We start from the raw sequence: 26,268 nt of genomic DNA, 5'->3' as shown, positions 1-26,268 counted from the left end.
GTCCCAGGCTAAAGGGATTTCTAGCCTGTGTATGAAAACGTGGGACACCCACACTGCAAAGCCATGATAGCTTGTGCCTTAAGAATCTGCCAACCTGTTTATCAATCAGGGTGTGAATCTGTTAATTTATATCTACCTATCTGGTATGTTCAGTACAGTTTACGGTTTTGTTTATTTACTAGGTATTCTGCTTTCATCTGCTTGCTGTCATTTATAATCACCTAAAATCTATCCTTTTGTAGTTAATAAATGTATTTTATGTTTTAATTGAAACCCATGTGTGTTTGACTGAGGTATGTGGGGAAAAATCTCAGCTTGGATACTACAAGTGTACATGGTCCTCTTCACATTGAGGGAGAGGCAGACCAAGTGTTAAACCCATATACTGGCCAGATTTGACCAGGGCAGGACAATACGGTAGTTGAAGCCTGAGCGTGACTGCAGCTGGGTGTGTCCCTACCTGTGTGAATACTAGTGAAAGTGCAGGCTTGGAGGGCTTTGCAACTTGTCACAGCAGCACAGTGTGAAAGGGAGGCCAGGCCGGTGGGTCAGAGAGTTCAGTGGTACCCCAGTTCCCGGTGGCACCCCAGGGGGAACCTGTCACAGCATATCGCTCTCAATGTTGGATATGTAGTTAGCTTTCTTTATTATTTGTTATTTGTATTATGGTAACACCTAAGGGCCCTAGCCAAGATTGGGACCCCATTATACTAGGCATCATATAAATATAGAGTAAGGGACAAGCCTTTCCCTGAGGCGCTTACAATCTAAATAGACAAGACAGACAAAAGGAGGAGGTGAAGGATGTACAATATACAAATTGATTGAACAATCTTTTTATGGGTTTTTGTTTTTCAATTGGTTTATGGAAAATAGATCCTGTCAAGCTAAATCAATATTTTTTTAATGGGATCACAAGTCTGGTTGATAAAGGTAATAGTGTTGATGTAATAAGATCCTTAGAATTCTGCAACGCACCTGACATACTTCCACATGACACTTTCATTAAAAACTAGAAAGATATAAAATTAACATGGTACACATAAAATGGATTAAAAACTGGCTAAGTGATACATCTCAAAATGTAATTGTAAATGAGGAATCATCATCAAATCAGTGTGTTTCTAAGGAGGTCCTACAGGGATTGGTTCTTGGTCCTGTGCTATTTAAAATTTTTAATTAATAACCTGGAAGAAAACATAAAATCATCACTGATAAGGCTTGCAGATAACACAAAAATCAGAGGAGAAATAATGAACAGGAAAGGTCACTGATTCAGAGATCTAGATTGCTTAGTGAGCTGGGCCTAAGTGAACAGTGTGTTCTAATAGGGCTAAATGTAAATTTATACATCTAGGAACAAACTATGTAGGCCCTACTTACGGGAGGGGGAATCTATTCTGGGAAGCAATGACTTTGAAAAAGATTTGAGGATCATGATGGATAATCAGCTGAACATGAGCACTGTGTGTGTGACACTGTAGCCAAAAGAGCTAATATGATCCTGGGATGCATAAACAAGGAAATCTCAAGTAGAAGTCTGACCAGCATCCTAGTGGAGGCCAACCGTGGTCACTCCATTAGGTGAGCTGCAAAGAACAGGGCAGCCTCAAAAGGCTGATGGATATTCTCATGCTTAGATTTACCAAGCCAGCATAAAACAGCTTCTTTATTACCTCACTGGTTACTCAGAAGTCCAAACAACACAGTTTCCTTAAAGTGATCCAGCCTCAGGTCTCCATCCAGGTACCCACGTCAAATATAATGATTTCTGGTTCTACCAGTCCCTTGAGATCGGACACATTACCTCCCAGGTTAATGAATGTTTCAGATCTTACCCAAATACACACTGCAGCCAATTCTTATTAACTAAACTAAAATTTATTAAAAAACAAAAGAGTATGGTTAAAAGATCAATATACATACAGACATGAGTTCATTCATTTAGATGCAGATTCATAGCAGAGATGAAGAGCTTTGTAGTTGCAGAGTTCTTTCAGAAATAGTTCAGAGTTTATAGTTCAATGTCCAAATATCATATTCAGGACATACCAGCATAACTGGGACCTCAGTCTTGTGACTCAAAATTCTCCTGATGAAGTCTAAGCAGATCTGAGAGGACAGAATCAGGACCCAAGGGTCTTTTTATACAGTGTCTAGCATCCACTTGACCACACAGTCCTGGTTAAACAGTAGGCTTTTGATGTAACCTTTTGCTTTTTAAATACCACCAGTAATTAGTTACACAAATTAATATAGAGCAATTTATCCATTAGGCAGTCTATTACAAACTTCAAAGAGATATATAGACAATTCATTCAAATGTTAATATTCTTTTTTGATCTCCAAAACAATAGTTATAATGACAAACAGAAACTGCCTGTTTACGAGTAGCATCTAAGATGCACACAATTAGTATTACTTCTAACAATATAGGTTTGCATTTCAAAGTTCTAGCCTATTCAGCATGAATGGCCCTAATTATTATTCCCATACCTTTCTAACATGACTTTAAAAGGTGGGCTTTGGGTCATACAGCCTGCAAGCTGTTTAATCCTTTCTAGCTATGCGTCACAAGGAGTAAAGGTTATTTTTACCTCTGTATTTGGCATTGGTGCAACTGCTGCTAGAACACTGTGTCCCGTTCTGGTGGCCACAGTTCATAACGGTTGTTGATAAATTGGAGAGGGTTCAGAGAAGAGCCATGAGAATGATTAAAGGATTCAAAACCATGCCTTATAGTGATAGATTCACGGAGCTCAATCTATTTATCTGAACAAAGAGAAGGTTAAGGGGTGACTTGATTAGTCTATAAATACCTAAATGGGGAACAAATATTTAATCTTCAATTTCATGAATTGAAAAGATTCTTCAATCTCAAAAAAAAGAGGGCTTTTCAATCTAGCAGAGAAAAGTATAACATGATCCAATGGCTGGATGTTGAAGCGAGACAATTCAGACTGGAAATAGGGCATACATTTTTAACACAGAGAGTAAATTAACCATTGGAACAAATTGCCAAGGGTAACAGTGAATTCTCCATCACTGGCAAATTTTAAATCAAGATTTGATGTTTTTCTGAAAGATGTGCTATATTAATTATTTGGGGGAAGTTCTATGGTTTGTATTATACAGGAAGTCAGACTAGATCACAATGGTCCTTTCTGAATTTGAACTCTATTAATATGATGCTTTGCAAACATTGTTAATTCCACCATATTTTTTGTTTGTCATTTAGGGCTGTCGGATATTTGAGTGGGGGGTTTGTTGGGTGGGCATTAGCTGAATGGCAGGAGAAAAAGAAGGTAAAGGTAGAGGGAATTTTGAAGGGAGGTTGGTAAGTGTGGAAGGAAGAAAAGAAAGCACAGTGCATGGAGGGCAGTGAGAGTTATGCTTAGGCAAAGAGACTGGGAATGGGGAAGGTTGGAACAAACAGCTAGTCAGTGGATGGGAAAGAATGTTGAGTAAAAAAGGACGCTGATGACATCCTCAGAGTCTGAAGGGCTCTGCTGCAGCTGTTTCTGTGTCTGGTACTTCTGGCTGTGTCCAGGGCCGGCTCTAGCCATTTCGCTGCCCCAAGCATGGCGGCACACCACGGGGGGCGGTCTGCCAGTTGCCGGGAGGGCGGCAGGCGGCTCCAGTGGATTTCCTACAGGCATCCCTGTGGAAGGTCCGCTAGTCCTGCGGCTCCGGTGGACCTCCTGCAGGCGTCCCTGCTGAGGGTCTGCCGGTCCCGCAGCTCCGGTGGACCTCCCACTGGCGTGCCTGCGGATGCTCCACCGGAGCCGCGGGACCAGCAGACTCTCCGCAGGGATGCCTGTAGGAAATCCACCGGAGCCGCCTGCCGCCCTCCCGGCAACCGGCAGACCGCCCCCCGCAGCATGCCGCCTCAAGCATGCGCTTGGTGCGCTGGGGCCTGGAGCCGGCCCTGGCTGTATTTCTACCTCATCCCAAACTGCCTCCACCCTGGAGTCCTCCCCCCAGAGCTTACTTGGCTGGGGTAAGGGTGGGCTGCATGGGTCCTGGTGCCCCCAGATTATGCATGCATATGTGTGTGTGTGAAGAGGGCATTCCTCCTCTGCATACATCTGGGATTAGAGTGTCTAGGGGGAGGGGTAACTGACTAGGCCTTATCTTCCACATCTCCTGAAGTATGGCTGCAGGTATGCCTCTATCTTTAGGGAAGTCTGAGCCTGCTTTTCTCTTACTGCTTACCTTCCTTTTCCTGTCCTTGATTTTTTTCCTTGTTCCCAGCAGCAGTATGTATCTTTCAAATAGTTTCTGGTTTTAGAAAACCCATTATTTCTCACTCTGGTACAAGCTTCTGTTACTCCCTTTCTCTCTAGATACCATTCAGGTCCTCAGAGACAATGGTTACTCTGGGGACACTGCTAATTTAATTCAGTGCAGAAGAGGTGGTCAGAATCAGATGTAAGAAACAATTCACTTACTAATATTAAGCAAGAAAAATGGGTACATGGAACAGGTACCTTGATACAATATTGTTTTGGTGAATGGTTCTCCCTGGCCAGCTTACATCTTCCATGAGTCATCATGGTCTCCCCTCTTGTTGATCCACCACAGTGCATCATGGGAGTTCCAGGCTGTAGTGCATCATGAGAGATTTAGTCTGGCTGGGGAACCCTGGGTGAATCAGGAACCTGAATTACAACTCCCACGAGCACCAGGGAAGCATTTATATATCAAAATTTCTGGTTTTCAGATGAAAACTTTTGGGGTTTGATCTTTCACTGACAGGTTCAAATTTTCCAAGGAGGGGGAAAAATTCCAACAAGCTCTACCGATTACACTAACACCTGATGAGGTATCACCAATTTCTTCTCAGAACAGGAAAATTACCTACAGTGCCTCAGAATCTGTGTCTGCTCAGCAAAGAGGCAACAATGTGTTCCATCTTCAGATCCAACACAGGCCTTCTCACAGGAACAAGACTTCCTGGGCTTGGAGGGAAACTGGAGAAAATACAAATGCAAGAGCATCTCTGCTAATGTACTTAATTTATTGTGGCTGGCCCACGCATGGCAGGTAGTGTGGGAAAGGTGCAAGGAACCTCCATTGCTATGCATAGTTCTGGTTCTTGCTCTCCCAGTAACACAGGCCTTGCTCCAACCTTGCACTCCTGAGGGTGCATTCCATCTCAAAGCAGAACCTGTAATACAGAGATAAGTATGTTAGCCCCCTGAAGCGTGCAGTAATTGGTATACTCTCCACTCCTAGAGAGGAGCTCAGGGAGGAATTATAAATGTGGTTACCAAAATAATATTTCAGCATTCAGCAGTATATAGTGGATCAGGTGTCTGACCTTGAAAAATCTTTGTAAAAGGAAAGAAGGAGCCACTAAGGTTTCTGGGGATGTCTAGTTTACATCAGTTTCTCACTGGTACAAGCAACCTTTTCAGGTGAAATATAATAATTACCCCCAATTAGTATTTCTTTACTATACAAATGAAGGTAAATATCTCTGCCATATCCCATATATAGTTTGATCCAACTATAAAACACTTCTCAACACATGTTCATACACCAGTTTACTAGGTAGACATGGTAATAAATACCATAGAAACAATCAGCTGAGTGATTTCCCCCATTACATTAGCCACATTATTATAAAAGTCTAACATAAAATGTCCTAAATTTGTATAAGACAAATTAACCCCGCCCATCAGCTGTTATCAATGTGTGACTGACTGCTATGTAGTCTCAACAATAGATTAAAATATCTAGTAGAGAGACAGACCAGAAAAATCATGGAGCAGGCCCACAAGGAATCCAATATGAAGCACTTGGAGGAGAGGAAGGTGATCAGGATCAGTCAACAAGGATTCACCAAGGGCAAGCCATGCCTGACCAACCTGATTGCCTTCTACGATGAGATAACTGTCTCTGTAGATATGGGGGAAAGTGGTGGATGTGATATACTTTGACTTTAGCGAAGCTTTTGATACAGTCTCCCAAAGTATTCTTGCCAGCAAGTTAAAAAATTATGGATTGGATGAATGGACTATAAGGTGGATAGAAAGCTGGCTAGATCATCAGCCTCAACGGGTAGTGATCAACAGCTTGATGTCTAGTTGGCAGCCGGTATCAATCAGTGTGCCCCTGAGGTCAGTTCTGGGGCCAGTTTTGTTCAACATCTTCATTAATGATATGGATGATGGGATGAATTGCACTCTTAGCAAGATTGTGGATGACGCTAAGCCAGGGAGAGAGGTAGATACTCTGGAGGGTAGGGATAAGGTCCAGAGTGACCTAGACAAATTGGAGGATTGGGCCAAAAGAAATCTGATGAGGTTCAACAAGGACAAGTGCAGAGTCCTGCACTTAGGATGGAAGAATCCCAGGCAGTGCTACAGGCTGGGGGCCAACTAAGCAGCAGTTCTGCAGAAAAGGACCTGGGGATTACAGTGGATGAGAAGCTGGATATGAGTCAACAGACTGTCCTTGTTGCCATGAAGGCTAACGGCATATTGGGCTGCATTAGTAGGAGCATTGCCAGAAGATCAAGGGAAGTGATTATTCCCATCTATTGGGCACTGGTGAGGCCACATCTGGAGTATTGTGTCCAGTTCTGGGCCCCCCACTACAAAAAGGATGTGGACAAATTGAAGGAAGTCCAGCAGAGGGGAACAAAAATGATTAGGGGGCTGGGGCACATGACTTATGAGGAGAAGCTGAAGGAACTGGGCTTATTTAGTCTGCAGAAGAGAAGAGTGAGAGGGGATTTGATAGCAGCCTTCAATTACCTGAATGGGGGTTCCAAAGAGGATGGAGCTCAGCTGTTCTCAGTGATGGCAGGTGACAGAACAAGGAGTAATGGTCTCAAGTTGCAGTGGGGGAGGTCTAAGTTGGATATTAGGAAAAACTCTTTCACTAGGAGGGTGGTGAAGCACTGGAATGAGCTACCTAGAGAGGTGTTGGAATCTCGCCTTAGAGGTTTTTAAGGCCCAGCTTGACAAAGCCCTGGCTGGGATGATTTAGTTGGGGTTGGTCCTGCTTTGAGCAGGGGGTTGGATTAGATGACCTCCTGAGGTCTCTTCCAACTCTAATCTATGATTCTATGACACAGATCAGGAAAAACGCACAGTTGATCTGTACTCTTTGGTAATACATAGGTTACATTAATGACCATACAAGGTAAAAGATGTACTTGCTCCTGCCTCATCTTTGGAGAGTAGCACCTATGTCATAAAACCATTTTAATGATGGAACATTATTTTATCATAACAAATCAAGTTGTCATATTCCAATTGTATATCATTCACAGATCATATAAAATACAAACAGCTTTTAATGATTTTCAGAGTCCTCCAAAATCTTGAAAGTCTCATAAACAGATTCCTGTGGAACTATTAACTTAGAAGACAAATATCTGATCCCACTCATAGACTGTAAACGTACATTCTTTCCCTGAAGTAAATCACAAAATTTAGCAGAAGGTGGGGAGCATTCAGTGTCAGCTAGAGCTGGTTGGGCAACCGTTTCCCCATCCCGGTGGGGAAAATGGAGATTTTGAAAAGGGTTCCTATCCTGAATTGGGAGAAAAAGTCAAAATCTTGAAATGTTTTGAAAACTGAAAATCCAAAACAAGTTTGGGTCAATCAAAATGTTTCAGTTCAATTTTGACCTTTTTCTCTTTTTATTTTATTATAATTAGCTTAGATTTCAAAATATACAGTAACTAGGCTGACTACTCATTTTGTTGAACTAATGCATCAGTTTCTATTTGTAGTGAGTTTAGGAGGACAGATTGTTCCAATACATGAAAAACATTATTAGAGTTCTGAGAGGAGACATTAAATTACTTGCTAATTCTGATGATCTATCACAGGCTCTGTGGTTGGTATGTGTGATTACACTGCTCCTGATTGAATTAATTTGAACCTTTTAGGTTTTCACAACAATCAGAGGGGAATCGGTTCAATCATATGATCTTCTATGGGCCATTTGTGTTGACCATACAAGTGAGTCACCAGCTATCTCACTTTCAAACACATCACTGTCTGATTCCAGAAATGCAGGCAAAGGGATATTTTCTGGTATCCTTTTTTCTATCTTACTGATCTTTTGAGGGGTGGGAACTGAGACTAGATCTACACTGCGGAGGGGGAGAGGAGCAGTCGACCTAAGATATGCAACTTCAGCTACGTGAATAACATAGCTGAAGTTGGCGTCTCTTAGGTCAATTTATCTGGCCATGTGGATGGTGGCAAGTCGACCGCTGCTGCTCTCCCGTTGACTCCGCTTCTACCTCTCGCCACGGTGGAGTTCCAGAGTCAACGGCAGAGTGATTGGGAATCGATTTTATCGTGTCTACACTAGACGCAATAAATCAATCTCTGATAGAGCGATCATTACCCACCGATCCGGTGGGTAGTGTAGATATACCCTGAGTCAATAATACCATCCAAGGCTCATTCTTTTAGCCCATCCTCAGAATACAGTATATACAATGAGATATACTAAATTTTCTTAACTGTGAAATCCCATTGGCTGGCCAACTTCTTCCAACTCTTGGAGCAAATTTATACCTAGCATAAGTATGGACAACATCACAGTCTCTGACTTTAATGGAGCTGCACCCATTTTACACCAAGTCTGAATTTGTCCCTCAGTCTCCTTCTTCTGAGGCCCTTGAAAGTGCTGCATGTCTCTGGAACCTCCTATGTTTGCCAGGAAGGAGTATGAGAGTTGTGGTCACTTGAAAGTGAATATTCTCATCATCTTTAAATTGCTACTTGGGGTTGTGAAGGTTTTCACTTGTTTCTTCTCATTGTTAGAATCTGAAGGGATTTTTTAAAGGGAGTACAAATATGTCTAATTTCTTACTGATTTTTTGCCTCTTTTTTTGCTCTTCTTAGGGTCACGGTTTGTACAGGCAGAGGAAAATAGTGCTATGAAATCCCCATGCCTACAATAAGATCCTCCCTTTGCTCAGTTCACTCTTATTACTGGCAGGATCTCTTTCCCAAGGACCCTAAATAGTTCTTGGATCTTCTTTCACTGTGTTGCAAGGCAGGAGAATTTGACCAAGTGCAAGGCGGTTAATTGGAAGTGTAGTCAAAAGATTTCTGCTTCTTCTCTCCCTGCACCTAGGAGAACCCCTTTAAATTCACTGATTTTGACCTTCTTTATTTCTTCTTGTTGTTGCCTCTATTTGTGACATGTCGGATTTGGTTTCCCTGGTTTCCATCTGAGATTTCTAGCTCCTCCTCCATCTTGCACTTCATACTTATGTAACATTCCTGGCCTTCATTCAGAAATGGGAACATTGCCCAGCTTCTGCTCTGGACTGTCTTGAATCTGCTAGCTGTTCGGTGCTGCAGTCCAAGCTCCTTAATTCTGGTGATGCTCCGGGAATCTTTGAACTAGTCAGTGCAGAGGTGCTTTGCCAGCCTTCCTTCTGTTTGTGTTTATTTTAACACTCAGCAGTTATACCTGCTTCAAATCAGCCACCTTGTTAACAGCAATGACTCAAAGCTCCATCTGTTTTCATAACGCTTCCAAAATAAGACTGTTAAACTTCTCTACAAAACAATGCTGTTCATATTAGCATACAGTATTTCACTGGTGTTTTATCCAGATTTTCAAATGGGACTTCCATTTCTTACCCTTTGAAGGCTATTCCATCAGCTAAATGGATCTTGCTATCAGGCAGCTTTACCAGATATTCAGCCTACATTGTCCTTTATTCAATTTTTATCCTTAAATGTCTCGTAACAACCACTTTTAACTACGTAAGTTCCTTTGGCTTGTTGGCACTTACACCACTCAAATATATGAATACTGTATGTTTATTGTGTTCCACTCTACTAGTTAGTTGTCCTTTACCCAAATGGTACATAGTTCTTTTATTCATTTCTGATATCTCAAAACCAGCTCCTAAATCAGTTCTGGAAACCCTCTAACACCAATCTGCTCATTTTTTCTTGAGGTGCCCAGAACCGAATTTGGAATATTAGGTGAAACCTCACTAGAGAGGGGAAAAAGATTGTCCCACCACCATCCATCTGTAGAAGAGACATATCTAGTCCTTGGATAGTGGGTACAGTAAAAGGAAGATCTTCTGAGAGAACAGCAAATGTTTCAGGACAGTCATAAAATGACTGTGGGCTGAGTGAGGAATTATATTTTCTGATTCGCTCGGGGTAGCAAAAACTTACAAAAAGACTTAATTAGAAGATAACATAATATCCATCTACGATAGGTAAAGCTGAATTTGTGCTACTCCGACAGCAGTTGTCTGTACTATGACTGGAGGCTATCACTTAAAACAACAAGCAAATGCAGCAGAAACTCTTCTAGCTGGAATTTTCCAGAGCACACAGTAAGCAGGATACTGGCCAGAGTGACAGAGGGTGCACACATTTCTATTGCCTGCGTATGTGATAGGCTGACAAGGCAGTGTTGGGATCCATATCCAGATTAGGCTGGGGGCTGGGTTCAATCTGACAGGGCTGAAATCTGGAGAGCTCTTCTTGTGAGTCTTCATCTTAAAAAGGAGGAAATCTTTAATAATCCTTCTTCTTGCCAGATTTCTACCACATGAACTGCACCCAAAAAATTCTGCCCACTTTGATTTTTGGATCTAATCTGGAACAAAACCACAGTGGTTTGTCTGGATCTGTGAATTCAAATGGGATTTTCAAAAGTGGCTAAACAGACCCATATTAATGCAAGTATTAGATATATTAATATTAATATGAGAGTCCACCAGAGACTAATTTAACCATAAATTCCTATATTTAGTCCCAGGCCAAATGGTATTTTATACAATTGCTCTAAATATGCCTGATAGCCTAAAAATAAGCACTCACTACACCCAATATAATAACGAAGTATTCATAAGCATGTAATCAGCACGCTTACAAATAGGCCAGACCTAGGGAAAACCATCTCATCCTTGTGTGCTCCAGCATTATCAGTTAGAGTCTGACAAAGAACCCTCAAATTCATAAATCTTTATACCCTTTAACAAACAAATTGTCTCATTACCAATTACTGACAATTCAGCCTTACTTTCAGTCTTAATCCAGATAACATTTACAACCTCCTTTTCCCTCCAGGTCTTTCCTCCATATGACCAGCAGTTTTTCCATTACACCTGGATTTATATAGGCTTTACTGTTAAGATAACACTGGTATATGGGGTGAGCCAGCTCATGTTGTCTCCTTTTAAGACAGATTGGGTTTATCTTATGTCAAACCATCTGCAGTCACCCCTATTGGTCAGACGTCTCCTTTTTAGAAACTTCCCCTTATTTCATTAGTTATTCTTTGAACCAGATGACACAAAGTCACCGGGTGATGCTCTGGAACTACTCCATATGAAGCCAGTCAGGACTCTGGGGAGCATACCTCCTCTCTCTGAGTACACTGTCTCCAAGGCAAGAAGCTTACACAGCTTCGACCTTCCTGGGTCTGACCTCGGAGCATTCAGCATCCCCCTTCCACAACATATGCTTCCCGCAGTGAGTCTGCCTGGGCAGGGCTCCTGGGGAAGCCAGAGGGCCCTGCACCCCAACTCCACAGTCAGATGTGACTCTCAGCCAGCCAGTAAAACAGGCAGTTTATTAGTTGACAGGAACACAGTGTAGGACGGAACTTGTTAGCACAGAAATCAGTGACTTTCAGCCAAATCCATTTTGGGGAGTCCTGGGCCAGAAGCCCTGGACTCACCCTCTTCCAGTTCCCCCAAGCAGACTCCCAGCTTCCAGCAACCAGACCTCCGACACCTCTCTCCTCGTTGGTCCTCCTCCTTGTCTTTGTCTCGCTTCCTGGGCACAGAGTCACCTGGTTGTCACCTAATTGCATCCCCCTCCTGGGTCTCAGGTTATGAAGGGCACTGGTCATAGCATACATGTAGACATCTGGAGCAGCCTCACCTGCCCCAGAGGTCTCAACCAAAGTCACACACTGCTATTCCCACCAGTGAGGTATTGGTGCAGCACACAAGGAAACTGAAGTGCACACAGTATTCATGCAAACAGTAAAACTCACATAGGCTCAACAGTAAGATTAACATACAACATAACAAGGGAAAATCCCCGCTTTGTCACAACAGGCATCCTCCCGACTTCACTCCTTCTGGCTTTATAACTTATTCTTTTCAAGGCTTTCTTCTACTTGCTAGCCAGGGCCTTTCTTTACAACCCACATATTTCCTCAACCAAATGTAAGCTAACCCTAACTCTTTAATTTAATATTTATCCTATACCATGTGCACTCTGTGCACGTGCAGAAAGACCCCATCTCAGGGCAGGGAGGCAACGACGGGGAAAAATAAAACAAATCTGAGTGATGCTGTGACTCCATGTGCCAAGTCGCAACACACTCACTCAAGTTTGATCTGGCCACTCCTGCATCACTATGGAAGGGCAGCAAGGCCAAACCTTAGAGGCCCAGGGCCATGTGAGTGCACAGGGAGCAGAGTTGGGCATCTGGGAGCAGGAGGAGCCTCCCTGGCCCTGGAAGGGAACAGACTGCTGAGCAGGGTACATCCCTGAGAAGCCAGGGAGGTGTAAGCGGCAATGGGTCAGGGGCTGGGGATGAGTTGGTGGGCTGTGTGGGGTTAGTTGGTGGGCATCTGTGGGTTGAGGGGTTGAGGGCAAGTAGAAGATGCTTGGGGTGAGTTATGGGGGCTGTGGAAGAGAATGGGAGCTGTGACCGGTGGGACTGAGGTGTTGGAGGCTGCAGTGAGTGGGATGTATGTCAGGGTTGCTGGTGTGAGGAAGGGGTGTAAGGATAAGTGGGGGCATGTGAAGGGTTTTTGGAGTAAATGGGTGGGAAAGGCATTTGGGAGTCTCTGTGTAGGGTATGGCTTGGGGCAGGGACTCTTTCTTGTCTAGTTTTTGGAAGGTGGTGGTTGGGGGGGGTCAATTTCCGCAGTGCAGAGGGCCCCAAAATTCTTGAATCTAGGCCTGTCCCTTTGCAGGGTAGGTGGCAAATCTCTATTGATTTCAACAGAGAATGAAGATGGATGAAGTAATATCTTTTACTGGACCACTAAGAAGTTGGTCCAATAAAAGATATTACCTCACCCACCTTCTCTCTCTAATACCCTGGGACCAACACCGCTTTAAGAACACCACAAACATTGATTTCAATGGGAGTTAGGTGCCTAACCTGGTTAGGTGATTTTAAAAATCGCAATAGGTGCCTGTCTATATATTCAGCCATCTAAATAGCTTTAAAATCTGTCCCTTTGGATCTAAATCCCATTGAGTTTCACGGAGACCTAGGTTTCTAAGTGCCTAAGTCATTTTAGAAATGGGACTTGGGTTCCTAAATCAGTAAAGGCGTTTTCACAAATCTTACATGTATAATTCAAAATGTTGCACTCACTAATGTTAATGCACAAACATATAAGGTGTGAGTAACTTAAAACAATTAACAGCAATAAATTAGGAATGATTGAAATCCTGGTCCCACTGAAGTCACTAGGGCCAAACTCTTCTCGGCTTCAGTAGGACCAGGTTTTCACACAAGATGTATATATTTTTCATTTTCTTTATCTGTGATTGTGATTTATAACAAGATTAGCTGGATGCCTTTAGATACAACTTGTATTTCAGTTTGAGGCTTATTAATGCAAACATCCACATATGGCAGGATAAATGAGATGAAGTTTTTTTTCTGATTTCATAAATCTCTTGTTTTCTAGATGCACTATAGTATAAACGGTGACTCATGTGAAAGAAATAAAAATTAGCTGAAATAAAGTCTGAGTCTTATTGGGTGAATGAACCATTCTTTTGTGCAAAGCTTTTGAGCGAAGAAAAATTGACAGTGTGGTGTATGGATTTTGTCAAGCATGAAAAGGCATTTACACCTTTTTCCTTTCCTCCTTTGTTCTATTATCTTGCAAAATTACATTTTATACAGATTTTGGCATACTGACTACATACTGGAAATTCATGGTACGTGTGCCATTTGACGCAGTATAAATCATTTAAATTAGACAGTATTTGGGATGAATTAAAGAAAGGAGGGTGGAGAAAGCAGGGAGACTGGAAAGAAAAAGGCTACAGCAATCCAGGCAAGAAAATGCCAAAGCACATACTAGGGTTTTAGCAAAGAGGATAAAGAGGAAGTGGAAGCTGTTAGCGATGTTATAGTCAGTGATTAAAGAGGATCAAAATGGGGAAAGAGCTCACCAGGCTCTTATTAGGTCTTAGGTCTTGGAGACATGGTGACATGACATTGATTCACCTTGGGGTAATGGGCAGAGACTGAAGACAAGGAGATAAATGTGTATCTCAGAGGAATTCCTGTCCCCAAGGAGAATCCTAGCTACCCAAACAGAAGTATAAATATACTGAAGGCAATAGGAGCTGCTAAGTGATCAGCAATTTTGATTATATTATAACTATTATAACTAAGTATAAACTTTTGAAAATATTGGCCTGAGTGACAAGGATTTGTTAACTTTTTGATTGAATCCTAAAGTACATTCTTCATAGAAATGGGCTTTAAAGTCTCATTTCTCTTTCCAACAATGGCAAAATTCTACAGGCTAATTGTCATCAGCATTTGTACCAGCAGCCTCAGGATGTGAATTCTAAGATTTTCCACTGCCTGTACCCTTCAGTGATACCGTTTTGCACCTACTTTGTGCTCTCTCATCACAGGTGTAAATGGCTCCTCAAAGTACCAGGCAATGGAGAATCAGGACGGAGGTGTTTCTCCGATATCTTGGTCAGATTTTTGGATCAGTTTTTCTTTCGATGGTGTCTCATTAGCACCATTCATAGGTGTTGCAGTTGTCATGAAATCACTGTATTGACATATTCAAGTGGTGGAAGACTGCATGATTTTTTTATCAAAACTGGTTTTCTGTTTTTCTCTACACAGTAGTATTCCTTCTGAACTATGAGTCTGGAGTAGTCCTTAATTGCTGAGTAAGCTAGATTAGTCTTTCCATTAGTAGCTGAATTGGTAACATTTTATTATCCACTGATGCACTGTAGCACACCAAAAGACTTCTTTTATATATACATATCATTCCTACAGCCTGATCACTTTAATAAGATTCTTGGTGCTGATCTCTAGCCTAATCTACTTGATGAAGGATAATTAGCCCTGAAACATTGTCTGTTTAAAATCTCAGTCAGACCATGGCTACACTAGAGAGTTGCAGCGCTGGTGAGGGGGTTACAGCGCTGCAACTTAGGATGTGGCCACACTTGCAAAGCATGGCCAGCGCTGCAACTCCCTGGTTGCAGCGCTGGCTGTACACCCGGTCGAGCCTCGGGTGTAGGGATTCCAGCGCTGGTGATGCAGCGCTGGTCAGCTGGGGACGCCCACCAGTGCTTTTATTGACCTCCGGAGTATAAGGAGGTATCCCAGCATACCTTAGAAGCCTCTCTGGTAATCATGCACAATCCACTGCCCTGGGCTCAGCTGACCCCACCTTTAAATGCCCCGGGAATTTTAAAAATCCCCTTCCTGTTTGCTCAGCCAGGTGTGGAGTGCAATCAATCATTCAATCAATCAGCGACCATGCCTCCACGCCCCAAACGAGCCCCAGCATGGAACAATTCCGAGCTGCAGGACCTCATCAGTGTTTGGGATGAGGAAGCTGTGCAAGCACAGCTGCGCTCCAGAAGGAGAAATTATGATACTTATGGGCAGATATCACAGTCCTTGCTGAGAAGGGGCCATGAACGGGACGCGTTGCAGTGCAGGGTCAAAATAAAAGAGCTGAGGAGTGCTTACTGCAAAGCCCGTGAGGGAAATTGCCGCTCAAGAGCTGCCCCCACAACCTGCCGTTTCTACAAGGAGCTGGATGCCATACTTGGGTGTGACCCCACTGCCAATCCTAGGAGCACGATGGAGAGTTCAGAGCAGGGAGAAGTGGGGGAGGGTGTAGAGGAAGCCGACAGTGAGGCTACTGGCGTGGAGGGAGACACCCCGGAGTCCCAGAAGGCATGCAGCCAGGAGCTCTTCTCAAGCCAGGAGGAGGCTAGCCAGTCGCAGCAGCGGGAAGTTGCTGGTGAAGAAGAAGCAGAGGAGCGTGCTCGGGGTAAGCAGATTTTGTTTTGGGAGAGGACGGTTTGGGTTATGGCTGCCTGCATGCATGCCTAAATGTGGAATAGCCCATTGATTTGCTCTATCACGTCTCTGTAATCTGCCTGGGTAATCTCTTGAAAAGTTGCAACCAGAGCGTGCGCAATGTGCTTGCGCAAGTTTATAGGGAGAGCCACCGTGGTCCTTGTCCCGGTCAGGCTAACTCATCCGATCCACTGTGCAGCGAGGGGTGGGGGGACCATGGCTGCACACAGGCAAGCTGCATAGGGGCCAGGGCGGAATCCACATTGCTGTAGAAGACCCTCCCTCTCTTCCCAGGTAACACGCAGCAGTGATATATCTGGCAGTAGGAAACCCTGTTGAGAATTTAGGGATACTTGAGTGCAGGGCGCCAGGTTCGTGGTCCCCCCCCCAGCCCCGCGGTGCGTTCCGGTCTCCTCACCCCCTTCCAGCACGTAGCCAACCCCGCGGTGCGCTCCGGTCTCCCCCCCCCCTCCTTCCCAGCAGGCAGCCAGCCCCGCAGTGCGCTCCAGTATTCCCCCCCCCTTCCCAGCAGGCAGCCAGCCCCACGGTGCCCTCTGGTCTCTCTCCCCCCGCTTCCCAGCAGGCAGCCAGCCTCGCGGTGCGCTCCGGTCTTCCCCCACCCTTCTCAGCAGGCAGCCAGCACAGCTGTGCGTTCCCACCTCCCCCCCTCACCAGCAGGCCGGCAGTTACGCGGACCGCCCCCCCCCGGCCAGCAGCTCGCCACCTTCCTGTTCACTACTGTCCCCTGTGCAGGACACCAGCTACCTCCTGTACCCAGTGCAGATAAACCCCAGTGACCCATCGGTCAATTCCCCCTCCCAGGTGCACTCGGGGCAGAAACACTCACCCCATTGCTCGCCATGCCTTCGCTTCCCTGGCCTGTCTGTGTTATGTTAGGTATGTGGGAAGGATGCTACAAAAAGTCTAAAAACTCCTTCACTGTGTGATAATAAACAATGTAGCCTCTGTGTATTACATGTTTCTATCTATGTTTTTTTTAGTGACCTTGACTAATGCAGCCGGATCACCGGCCTCACGTCGCTTGCAGAACTTGAGAAAAAATCCGCGAAAATCAAAAGAAGAATTGATCAAAGCAGTTATGATTCACTACAACAGAGAAAGTAGGAAGACGCAGGAATGGAGAGAGAAAATGTATGAGTGGAGGCAAACAGAAAGCAGGAGAAAGGAATTGGCTACCAAAAAAACCTCAAAGCAGATGATAAGCCTCCTGGCTCGCCAAACTGAGTCTTTCGAGTCTCTCGTTACCATGCAGGCAGATCTGTATCGTGGTAACCCACACCCCTCCCAAAGCTCTCTTTCTTGTTCCCCAGTATTTGCACAAAACACCTTTCTCCAGCAGCCAGTTTCTTATTACCCCCAGCTGCCCCCAACACCTGTACGATCACCTAACAGCCCTGATAACTACAATTCTTACCCTGTGCACTCCACCCCCATTACCCTGCAGCATAGTAATCCTGATGTGCAGCAGACATTGAACAGTAATCCAAACAGGACATATTCAAACCTCTGAATGTACAGTCCACCACCCTAACCCCCCTGGCCTTTTATGTACTGTACTTTGAATAAAGGATTTTATGGCTTTTACAATACATTTTATTATTGCAGGAAGTGGTAAATATTGTACCCCAAGGTAGAAAGGAGCACAGCAAAGGCACCAAACATTACTGTTGGCTCTCAGCATCAAATTGCTCCCTTAAGGCATCCCTAATCCTTGAAGCCCTTTCCTGGGCCTCTCTAGTAGCCCTGCTCTCTGGCTGTGCAAATTCATCCCCTAGGCGTCGAACCTGGGAGGTCCATTCCTCACTGAATCTTTCACCCTTCCCTTCACAAATATTATGGAGGGTACAGCACGCGGATATAACAGCGGAGATGCTGCTTTCCCCCAAATCTAGCTTCCCATAAAGACACCTCCAGCGGGCTTTCAAATGGCCAAAAGCACACTCCACAGTCATTCTGCATCGGCTCAGCCTGTAGTTGAACCGGTCCTTGCTCCTGTCAAGCTTCCCTGTATACGGTTTCATGAGCCATGGCATTAAGGGGTAAGTGGGGTCTCCAAGGATCACAGTGGGCATTTCGACGTCCCCTACTGTGATCTTGCGGTCTGAGAAAAAAGTCCCGGCCCTCAGCCTCCTGAACAGGGCACTGTTCCGAAAGATGCGTGCATCATGCACCTTTCCAGGCCATCCTGAGTAAATGTCAGTGAAACGCCCACGGTGATCCACAAGCGCTTGCAGAACCACGGAGAAATACCCCTTGCGATTAACGTACTCTGATGCCAGGTGGGGTGGTGACAGAATAGGAATATGCGTCCCATCTATTGCCCCTCCACAGTTAGGGAAACCCATTTCTGCAAAGCCATCCACAATGTCCTGCACGTTCCCCAGAGTCACAGTTCTTCTTAGCAGGGTGCGATTAATGGCTGTGCAAACTTGCATCAGCACCATTCCAACGGTGGACTTTCCCACTCCAAACTGGTTCGCCACCGATCAGTAGCTGTCTGGAGTTGCCAGCTTCCAGATTGCAATAGCCACCCGCTTCTCCACTGGCAAGGTAGCTCTCAATCTCGTGTCCCTGCACCTCAGGGTAGGGGCGAGCTCTGCACACAGTCCCATGAAAGTGGCTTTTCTCATCCGAAAGTTCTGCAGCCACTGCTCGTCATCCCAGGCTTGCAGGACGATGTGATCCCACCACTCAGTGCTGGTTTCCCGAGCCCAAAGGCGCCATTCCACGGTGCTGAGCACGTCTGTTACTGCCAAAAGCAATTGAGTGTCTTGAGCATCAGGCATTTCAATATCATCGTCTGACTCCTCACTGTCACTTTGCAGCTGAAGGAATAGCTCCACTGCCATGCGTGATGTGCTGGCAACATTCATCAGCAAAGTCCTCAGCAGCTCAGGCTCCATTTGTAACAGAAATCTCAGAAATCGTGCTGCAGACTCACAATGCCGCCAAAATGCTCGGAATGTGTAGCAAAGCACCACGGGGCGTTGGAACAGGAAGCGGAAAGACCCGCACACTTCCTTCCCCTTCCCACAAACCACAGCGCCAAAATGGGACGAGGTGCTCTGTGGGATAGCTGCCCACAATGCACCACTCCCAACAGCACTGCAAGTGCTGCAAATGTGGCCACACTGCAGCACTGGTAGCTGTCAGTGTGGCCACACTGCAGCGCTGGCCCTACACAGCTGTACGAACACAGCTGTAACTACCAGCGCTGCAAAACTGTAAGTGTAGCCATGGCCTGTTGCAAATGCTATGCTGGAGGTTCATGACCTCTGAAGCTTACCTTCTGCATTTTTCAGTTACCAAATAGCCCTCCTGGCTCTACTTTAGCATCTCCAAAAAGAAAGGTGATGGCATAGTTTAGATTTTTCTGCCTTGCGGAGACCCTTTGGTATTCTATTGTTCTTTTCTGCAAAGTAGGCTGTGCGCTCTCTGCTACTCATTCTCTATAAAGAATTAAAGGATTAGAATATAATTGACACCAGTTAAGATGGTTTCACAGAAAACAGTTCTTGTCATATAAACCTGATTTCATGTTTTGATACAAGATCAATTAAAGGTAACTGCATAGATATAATGTACTTAAACTTTCTAAGGCATTTGACTTAGTGCCACACTATACTGTGATTAAAATATTAGCACTATACAGTATCAATAAAGCAGTTTCAATGGATTCAGAACTGGCTAGCTGAAATCTCAAAGCCTGGTTGTCGATCGGGAATCATCATTGAGTGGGGATGTCTCTACTGAGGTTCTGTAGGAGTTGGTACTAGACTCAACTATTCAGTATTTTTCTCAAATGTTTGGAAGCAAATATAAAAAGAACAGTTGATAAGATTTATGGATAACCTAAAGATTAGTAGAGTGATGATGACAGGGCAATTTTACAGAGCAATCTGGATTTTGGGGTAAATAGGGGTGTTTAAATACAGCTAAATGCAAAGCCATACATCTAGAAACAAAGAATGTAGGTCATGCTAACAGAATGGAGGACTGTATCCTGGAAAGCAGTGACTCTGTATGATGCTGTGTTAAAACGGACTAATGCAATCCTTGGATGTATAAACAGGGAAATTGTGAGTAACAGTAGGTAGGTGATTTTACCTCTATATATACAATATTGGTGAGACAGATACTGGAATACTGTGTATAGTTCTGCTGTCCACATTTTTAAAGGGATGTTGAAAAATCGGGGACGAAGCAGAAAAGAGACTCAAAAATAATTCAAAGACTAAAGAAAATGGTTGACAGAGAGACTTGGAGAGCTTGATCTGTTTAGCTTATCAAAAAAAGAGATTGAGAAGTGATTTGATTACAATGTATAAGTACTTTCACAGGGAGAAAACAGCATGTACTGAAGAGCTCTTTAGTTCCTGGAAAAAGACATAACTTCCAGCCATTGCATCTTGTTAAAGCCAGACAATTTCAAAATTAGAAATAAAAGAACAAGCTTTTAACAGCTATAGTGATTAATCATTAGAACAAACTATCATGGGCAGTAGTGGATTCTCCATCTCCTGAAGTCTTCAAATCAAGACTCAATGTCTTTCTGAAATATATGGGTTAGTCAAACTCAACTTTATTTGATGAAATTATGTTCTGTGTGTTATATAGCGGATCAGATTGGATGGTCTAATGATCTCTTCTGGCTTTAAACTCACTGAATCCACACAGAATAGCTATGCCAGGTATAATTTTGCACCTGTGACTGCAGAAGAAAGAAAGTTCACCTTACATCCTCTACTGTGGTAGTATAGTCCTGTAGAAAGTCTTTGTACTGCTGGTAAATAGATTTGGAGCACATTCTTCACGATTGTCATTTTTTAATGTCAATGTGTTCTATCTCATGGTGATCTTTGCAGTAAAAGCAGGCAAAGGAGCTGACCTGGGAGACAAGACATCTGTAATTGTGGTCTTCTTGTGATTATACTGTCATAAGCACATTTGGCAATATGGCCTTACAGGTGGTGGTTATCCTTCTTAGAGTAGGATTCCAACACTTTCACGAGCAAACCAACTTATCACATCACTCTTCTAATGCAATGGAGGGAAAGCTTATTATTATTTATCATTGGTTCTTATGATATTGCCAACCAAGGGCAGGGTTCCATTGTTTTAGGCACTGTATAAACACAGGGTAGCAGACCCTCTTTGCCGTGAAGAGCTTACAAACTAAAAGGATGAGCAGACACATGGTATGTAACATCACACACATGCAGGGCGAACAAAGTAAAAGCAGCAAACATCATGTTAGTTCCACAATTTGTTTTAGTTGAGGGGATAAGCTAAATAGGGGATGGGGGACAGGGCAAAAGAAAAGAGGAGCAGGAATGGAATGAAGCTTAAGTGAAGAGACTGGGGAATGGGGATGGAGCAAACAGCCAATCAGCATAGGGCTGAGGCAGTCCAGTCAGAACTGTAGAAAGTTCTTTGAATGTCCAGAAGTTATGCCTTTGGCTGTTTGTGCTCTTACCAGCTAACATCTCTGGCTGGCTCCTCTCTGCAATTTTCCCCAAAGGCTATGTGTTACCCACAAGCCCACAAACTCATGTCTCCTTATTCTTTTTTGCTTCTTCCCTGTACTTATCAGCCATGGCCCTTTGCAGTACATCTTAATAAGAGAGGACACCTCTCTGTTCATGCCCTATCTGACTGACACCATGAGGAGAAAATGAGGTGTCTCAAGGTTGCGGAATTCTCATTTCTTTTGGGGCATTGTAAATGAAATTATCTGATACAAGAGCAGTCTAGAGAACTGGTTTATATTTTTTGACCAAAACGTTTTCCTGCCCAAAAGTTGGATTTTGTTGAAAATGAATTTTTTCATGGGAAAACTTTTTTGATACATTTAAAAAAAAATTCAACAGAACTATTCAAAACAAAATCACTTTTATTTTGAACTGAAATTTGTTTCAGTTTTGAAAATTGAAACATTTTTAAAGTCTGGATTTGATTTTTTCCCCCCTTTCCCACTGAATGCAAAAGAATCAATCTCAGGTCCGGACTCATGGAAAAGAAGCCCTTAAGGAATTCCACCATGATTTCAACAATTTCCGTCCCACCATCAACCTCAGCCTGGACCAGTCCACACAAGAGATCCGTGTCCTGGACACTACAGTGCTAATAAGCAATGGTCACATAAACACCACCCTATACTTACCTACATGCCTCCAGCTTTCATCCAGACCACACCACACGATCCATTTTGTACAGCCAAGCTCTAAGATACAAATGCATTTTTTCCAGCCCCTCAGACAGAGACAAACACCTACAAAATCTCTATCAAGCATTCTTACAACTACAGTACCCACCTGCTGAAGCAAAGAAACAGATTGACAGAACCAGAAGAGTGCCCAGAAGTCACCTACTACAGGACAGGCCCAACAAAGAAATAACTGACTATCACTAGCTGTCACCTTCAGCCCCCAACTAAAACCTCTCCAGCGCATCATCAAGGATCTACAACCTATCCTGAAGGACGATCCCTCACTCCTACAGATCTTGAGAGACAGGCCAGTCCTCACTTACAGACAGGCCCCCCAACCTGAAGCAAATATTCATTAGCAACCACACATCACACAACAAAAACACTAACCGAGGAACCTATCTTTGCAATAAAGCCTGTTGACAACTCAGTCCACATGTCTATTCAGGGGACACCATCATAGAACCTAATCACATCAGCCACACTATCAGAGGCTTGTTCACCTGAACATCTACCAATGTGATATGTGCCAGCAATGCCCCTCTGCCATGTACACTGGCCAAACCAGACAGTCTCTATGCAAAAGAATAAATGGGCACAAATCAGATGTCAAGAATTATAACATTCAAAAACCAGTCGGAGAACACTTCAGCTTCCCTGGTCACTCGATTACAGACATCAAAATTGCACTACTCCAACAAAAAAACTTCAAAAACAGGCTCCAATGAGAAACTGCAGAATTGGAATTAATTTGCAAACTGGACACCATTAAATTAAGACTGGGAGTGGATGGGTCATTACAGAAAGTAAAACCTATTTCCCCATGCTGTTACTCACACCTTCTTGTCAACTGTGTGAAATGGGCCATCCTGATTATCACTACAAAAGTTTTTTTTTCTCCTGCTGATAATAGCCCACCTTAACTGATTACTCTCGTTATAGTTAGTATGACATCACCTATATTTTCATGTCCTCTGTGTATCTATATCTTCCTAGTGTATTTTCCCCTGCATGCATCTGATGAAGTGGCTTTTAGCCCACAAGCTTATGCTCAAATAAATTTGTTAATATCTAAGGCCTGGTCTACACTGGGGGGGTCCATGTACAATAAGCAACTTCAGCTGCTAGAATAGCATAGCTGAAGTCGACATATCTTATTTTGACTTACCTCCCGTCCTCATCGTGTGGGATCGATGGCCATGGCTCCCCTGTTGACTCTGCTTCTGCCTCTTGCCCTGGTGGAGTTCCAGAGTCGACAAGGAGCGCGTTGAGAGATCAAGTTATCGCGTCTAGACAAGACTCGATAAATCAATCCCCAATAGATTGATTGCTACCCACCGATCCGGCGGGCAGTGTGAATGCACCCTAAGGTGCCACAGGTACTCCTCATTCTTTTTGCTGATACAGATTAACACAGCTACCACTCTGAAACCTTTTTCTACCCTGTAACTTTAACTTTTTCAAAGTTGAGGAAGCTTGTAAGTGGCAAAAGGATAAATAAAACATTGTAATTCTGTGTCCAAAGTTGAGGCAGTTTTGAAAATTAGAATATCAGTATTACAGACTTTCATTTTTCCTCTTGCTATTCTGAAGCTTTATCAAACTTATGGAAGTTTGAAAACACATAGGAAGAAAGGCAAGTAGAAGGAAAAATGAAAGTGTAAAATCAAAACAAAACAACAAACAAACAACATAATTCATTCTATTGCAATCATGTCAAAAAGGCATAAGGGAAAAAGGAGAAAATAAAATTAAAATTAAAACATTTTTGAAATTTCAAAATTTTCCATTTTGAGAAAAAATGGAAAACATTTTTAACAGGTTTTCCTGGAAAATATTTGGCATTCATAAAAGGCCAATTTTAATTGACAAGAAGTTTTGAACAAAAAACTCTTTTCTTGCTCTCTCATATATGACACGGACACACATCAATGAAATACAAATTGATTAAGCTGTTGGAAATGACTCAGCAAAACTGAACAACAGTTAAGGACAGGAAGTAGAAGAATATTTGTATCAGAATTCCGAGGGAATTCTAGATATAATGTAATTACTGTGCCCAATATATTAATCCATTTGACTTATCAGGAAGAACAAATTTTAATGACTACAGCCTGCAGCTGTCTCCGAGGGTACCAATCTAATATCAGAATTACACACTAACAAGGTCAGAAAGCCAATAGACTTTAGATATGTAGGTTGTACTTTCTTCTATATTGTGCAATTGATTTACTGACAGAGTCTTGCCCATAGCAAGACTTCTTGTAAAGCTCCCATGATTAGCCTTTGCAGCAATAGTGTGCCCAGTGTTGCTTCACTTTCTATAACCTCCTCTTGTGTCAAAGAGTTTGCCTGATTAGTGACTGGTTTTTGTCTTCTGCTGTATTCTAGGCCTCTACATTTTTATAAATACAAAAATGGCATATTTTTCACAAAAAAAACTCTGCTGCATGACTACTGATGAAAATATAAATAATCATATTTATATTTTCATCCTGTTTGGAAAGCCAATCTAATAATTGAGGCCCTCTCAAGCACATGATTTATCTCCATCCTTATTGTGACACATACTTATATAGATACATACATACTTTACTTATATAGATACATATGCACACACTTTACCTTCTGTTGTGATGGTGATTTCATAGGAAGTTGCCTGTCATGACATTTTCTAGAGTTTTTTTTTTTACCATAGCGGCCTCCATTATGCAAAAACTTAAGTATGAATAACTCACAAGTATATTTGGAACAAATTAGTTCTCTAAAATAAAATCAGCTTGATTTTCAGATCATGATTCATGAACAATTACAATAAATAGTTTCCTTCCTGAGACTGTGAGATATGCACAGGTTTCCAGTCACACAAGCAAAGAAAGTGCTTCAAATAAGCAATTAAAAATATATTTGAAAAGGGCTCTAGCAAAAGACTTGTCACACAAACTGAACGTGAGGGGGTGGTCAGTCCCCACACTGAATCATGATGGGAAGGAGTTAAAGGTCTGTCCTGCAGACAGAAGCTGAAGTCAGCCCTGTCCTGCTACACTCCACCCTGCCCTGCCCTTCAACATCTGCCATAATATCAACTCCAACGAGAGGCCCTTCCAGCCTGAGGGAATTAAAAGGGGGAAGCAGAGTTCCTACATGGGTTGACCTGACAGTGGGATATTGGATCTGAGAGACCTAGGGGGTGAACTGGGCAGCCTTGAGCTAAAAGCCATATGAGCAACCAAGCCCAGAGGGAAGTCTCAGACTGGAGGGGAGGTGTGTTAAGTTGTCTTACAGATCATTTGTTTGTTAATAACATAATCCCCCCACCCTAAGGGAATAATGTTTATCCTACTCAAGCCATATATATTGCTCATGCTGAAGGACTCATCTCTTCCAGGAATGAGACAAATATGGCAGAACTCAAGTAGTCAATAAATACACACACGTATGTACATATACACACACACAGAGAGAAAATAGACCTTTCCCCCTGGCAGCAATGTTCCCTTTTCTAAAATTATCCTAAATGAAGGAAAAGTGTGACAAGGAGATACTGACATCAAGGGCAAGGAAAAGTGTCCACTAAAAAGCAGCTTGGTACTAGGCCAGAAGCTCTGCCTCTAGTCCCTGGTTTCAGGATCCCAGGCAGCAGTTCCAGTAATAGCGTGGGCTGGAACTTCTTTCTTTTCTTAGTAGAGTCCATCATGGCCAAATCTGTAAACCTAAGGAAGCATGGTTTAGATTTTGCAAAATCAAAACCTAGGTTAATGTGTCTCTGGGTTCTATTGGAAGCACTAAATTCCAGAGAAGATCAGATATAAGGTTTTGGATTTTGGCCCACTGACAGTAATAAAGGTACAAGAAATGGGCACCGCTTGCTAATTTATATCCATCTAAAAAATCATTTCAAAGTCTTTGTCAACAGAAGTCTTTGAATTGCCAAATTTTGTTCTCACCCAGGCATACACCCCATTGAC

At 43.2% G+C, this 26,268-nt stretch overlaps 1 protein-coding gene across 1 annotated transcript; it reads left to right on the top strand.

The window, feature by feature from the left end:
* Positions 1-15,782: 15,782 nt before the first annotated feature.
* LOC127044298 (uncharacterized) lies at positions 15,783-17,850 on the top strand. The gene is made up of 2 exons (XM_050938938.1): positions 15,783-16,042; positions 17,073-17,850. The coding sequence occupies exons 1-2, from the start codon at positions 15,850-15,852 to the stop codon at positions 17,600-17,602; spliced, it is 723 nt and encodes a 240-aa protein (XP_050794895.1). The 5' UTR covers positions 15,783-15,849; the 3' UTR covers positions 17,603-17,850.
* The last annotated feature ends 8,418 nt before the right edge of the window (positions 17,851-26,268 follow it).

Source organism: Gopherus flavomarginatus, chromosome 2 (genome assembly GCF_025201925.1).
Source record: "Gopherus flavomarginatus isolate rGopFla2 chromosome 2, rGopFla2.mat.asm, whole genome shotgun sequence".
Lineage (NCBI taxonomy): Eukaryota > Metazoa > Chordata > Testudines > Testudinidae > Gopherus > Gopherus flavomarginatus.
This window is presented reverse-complemented; position numbering and strand designations above follow the sequence as displayed.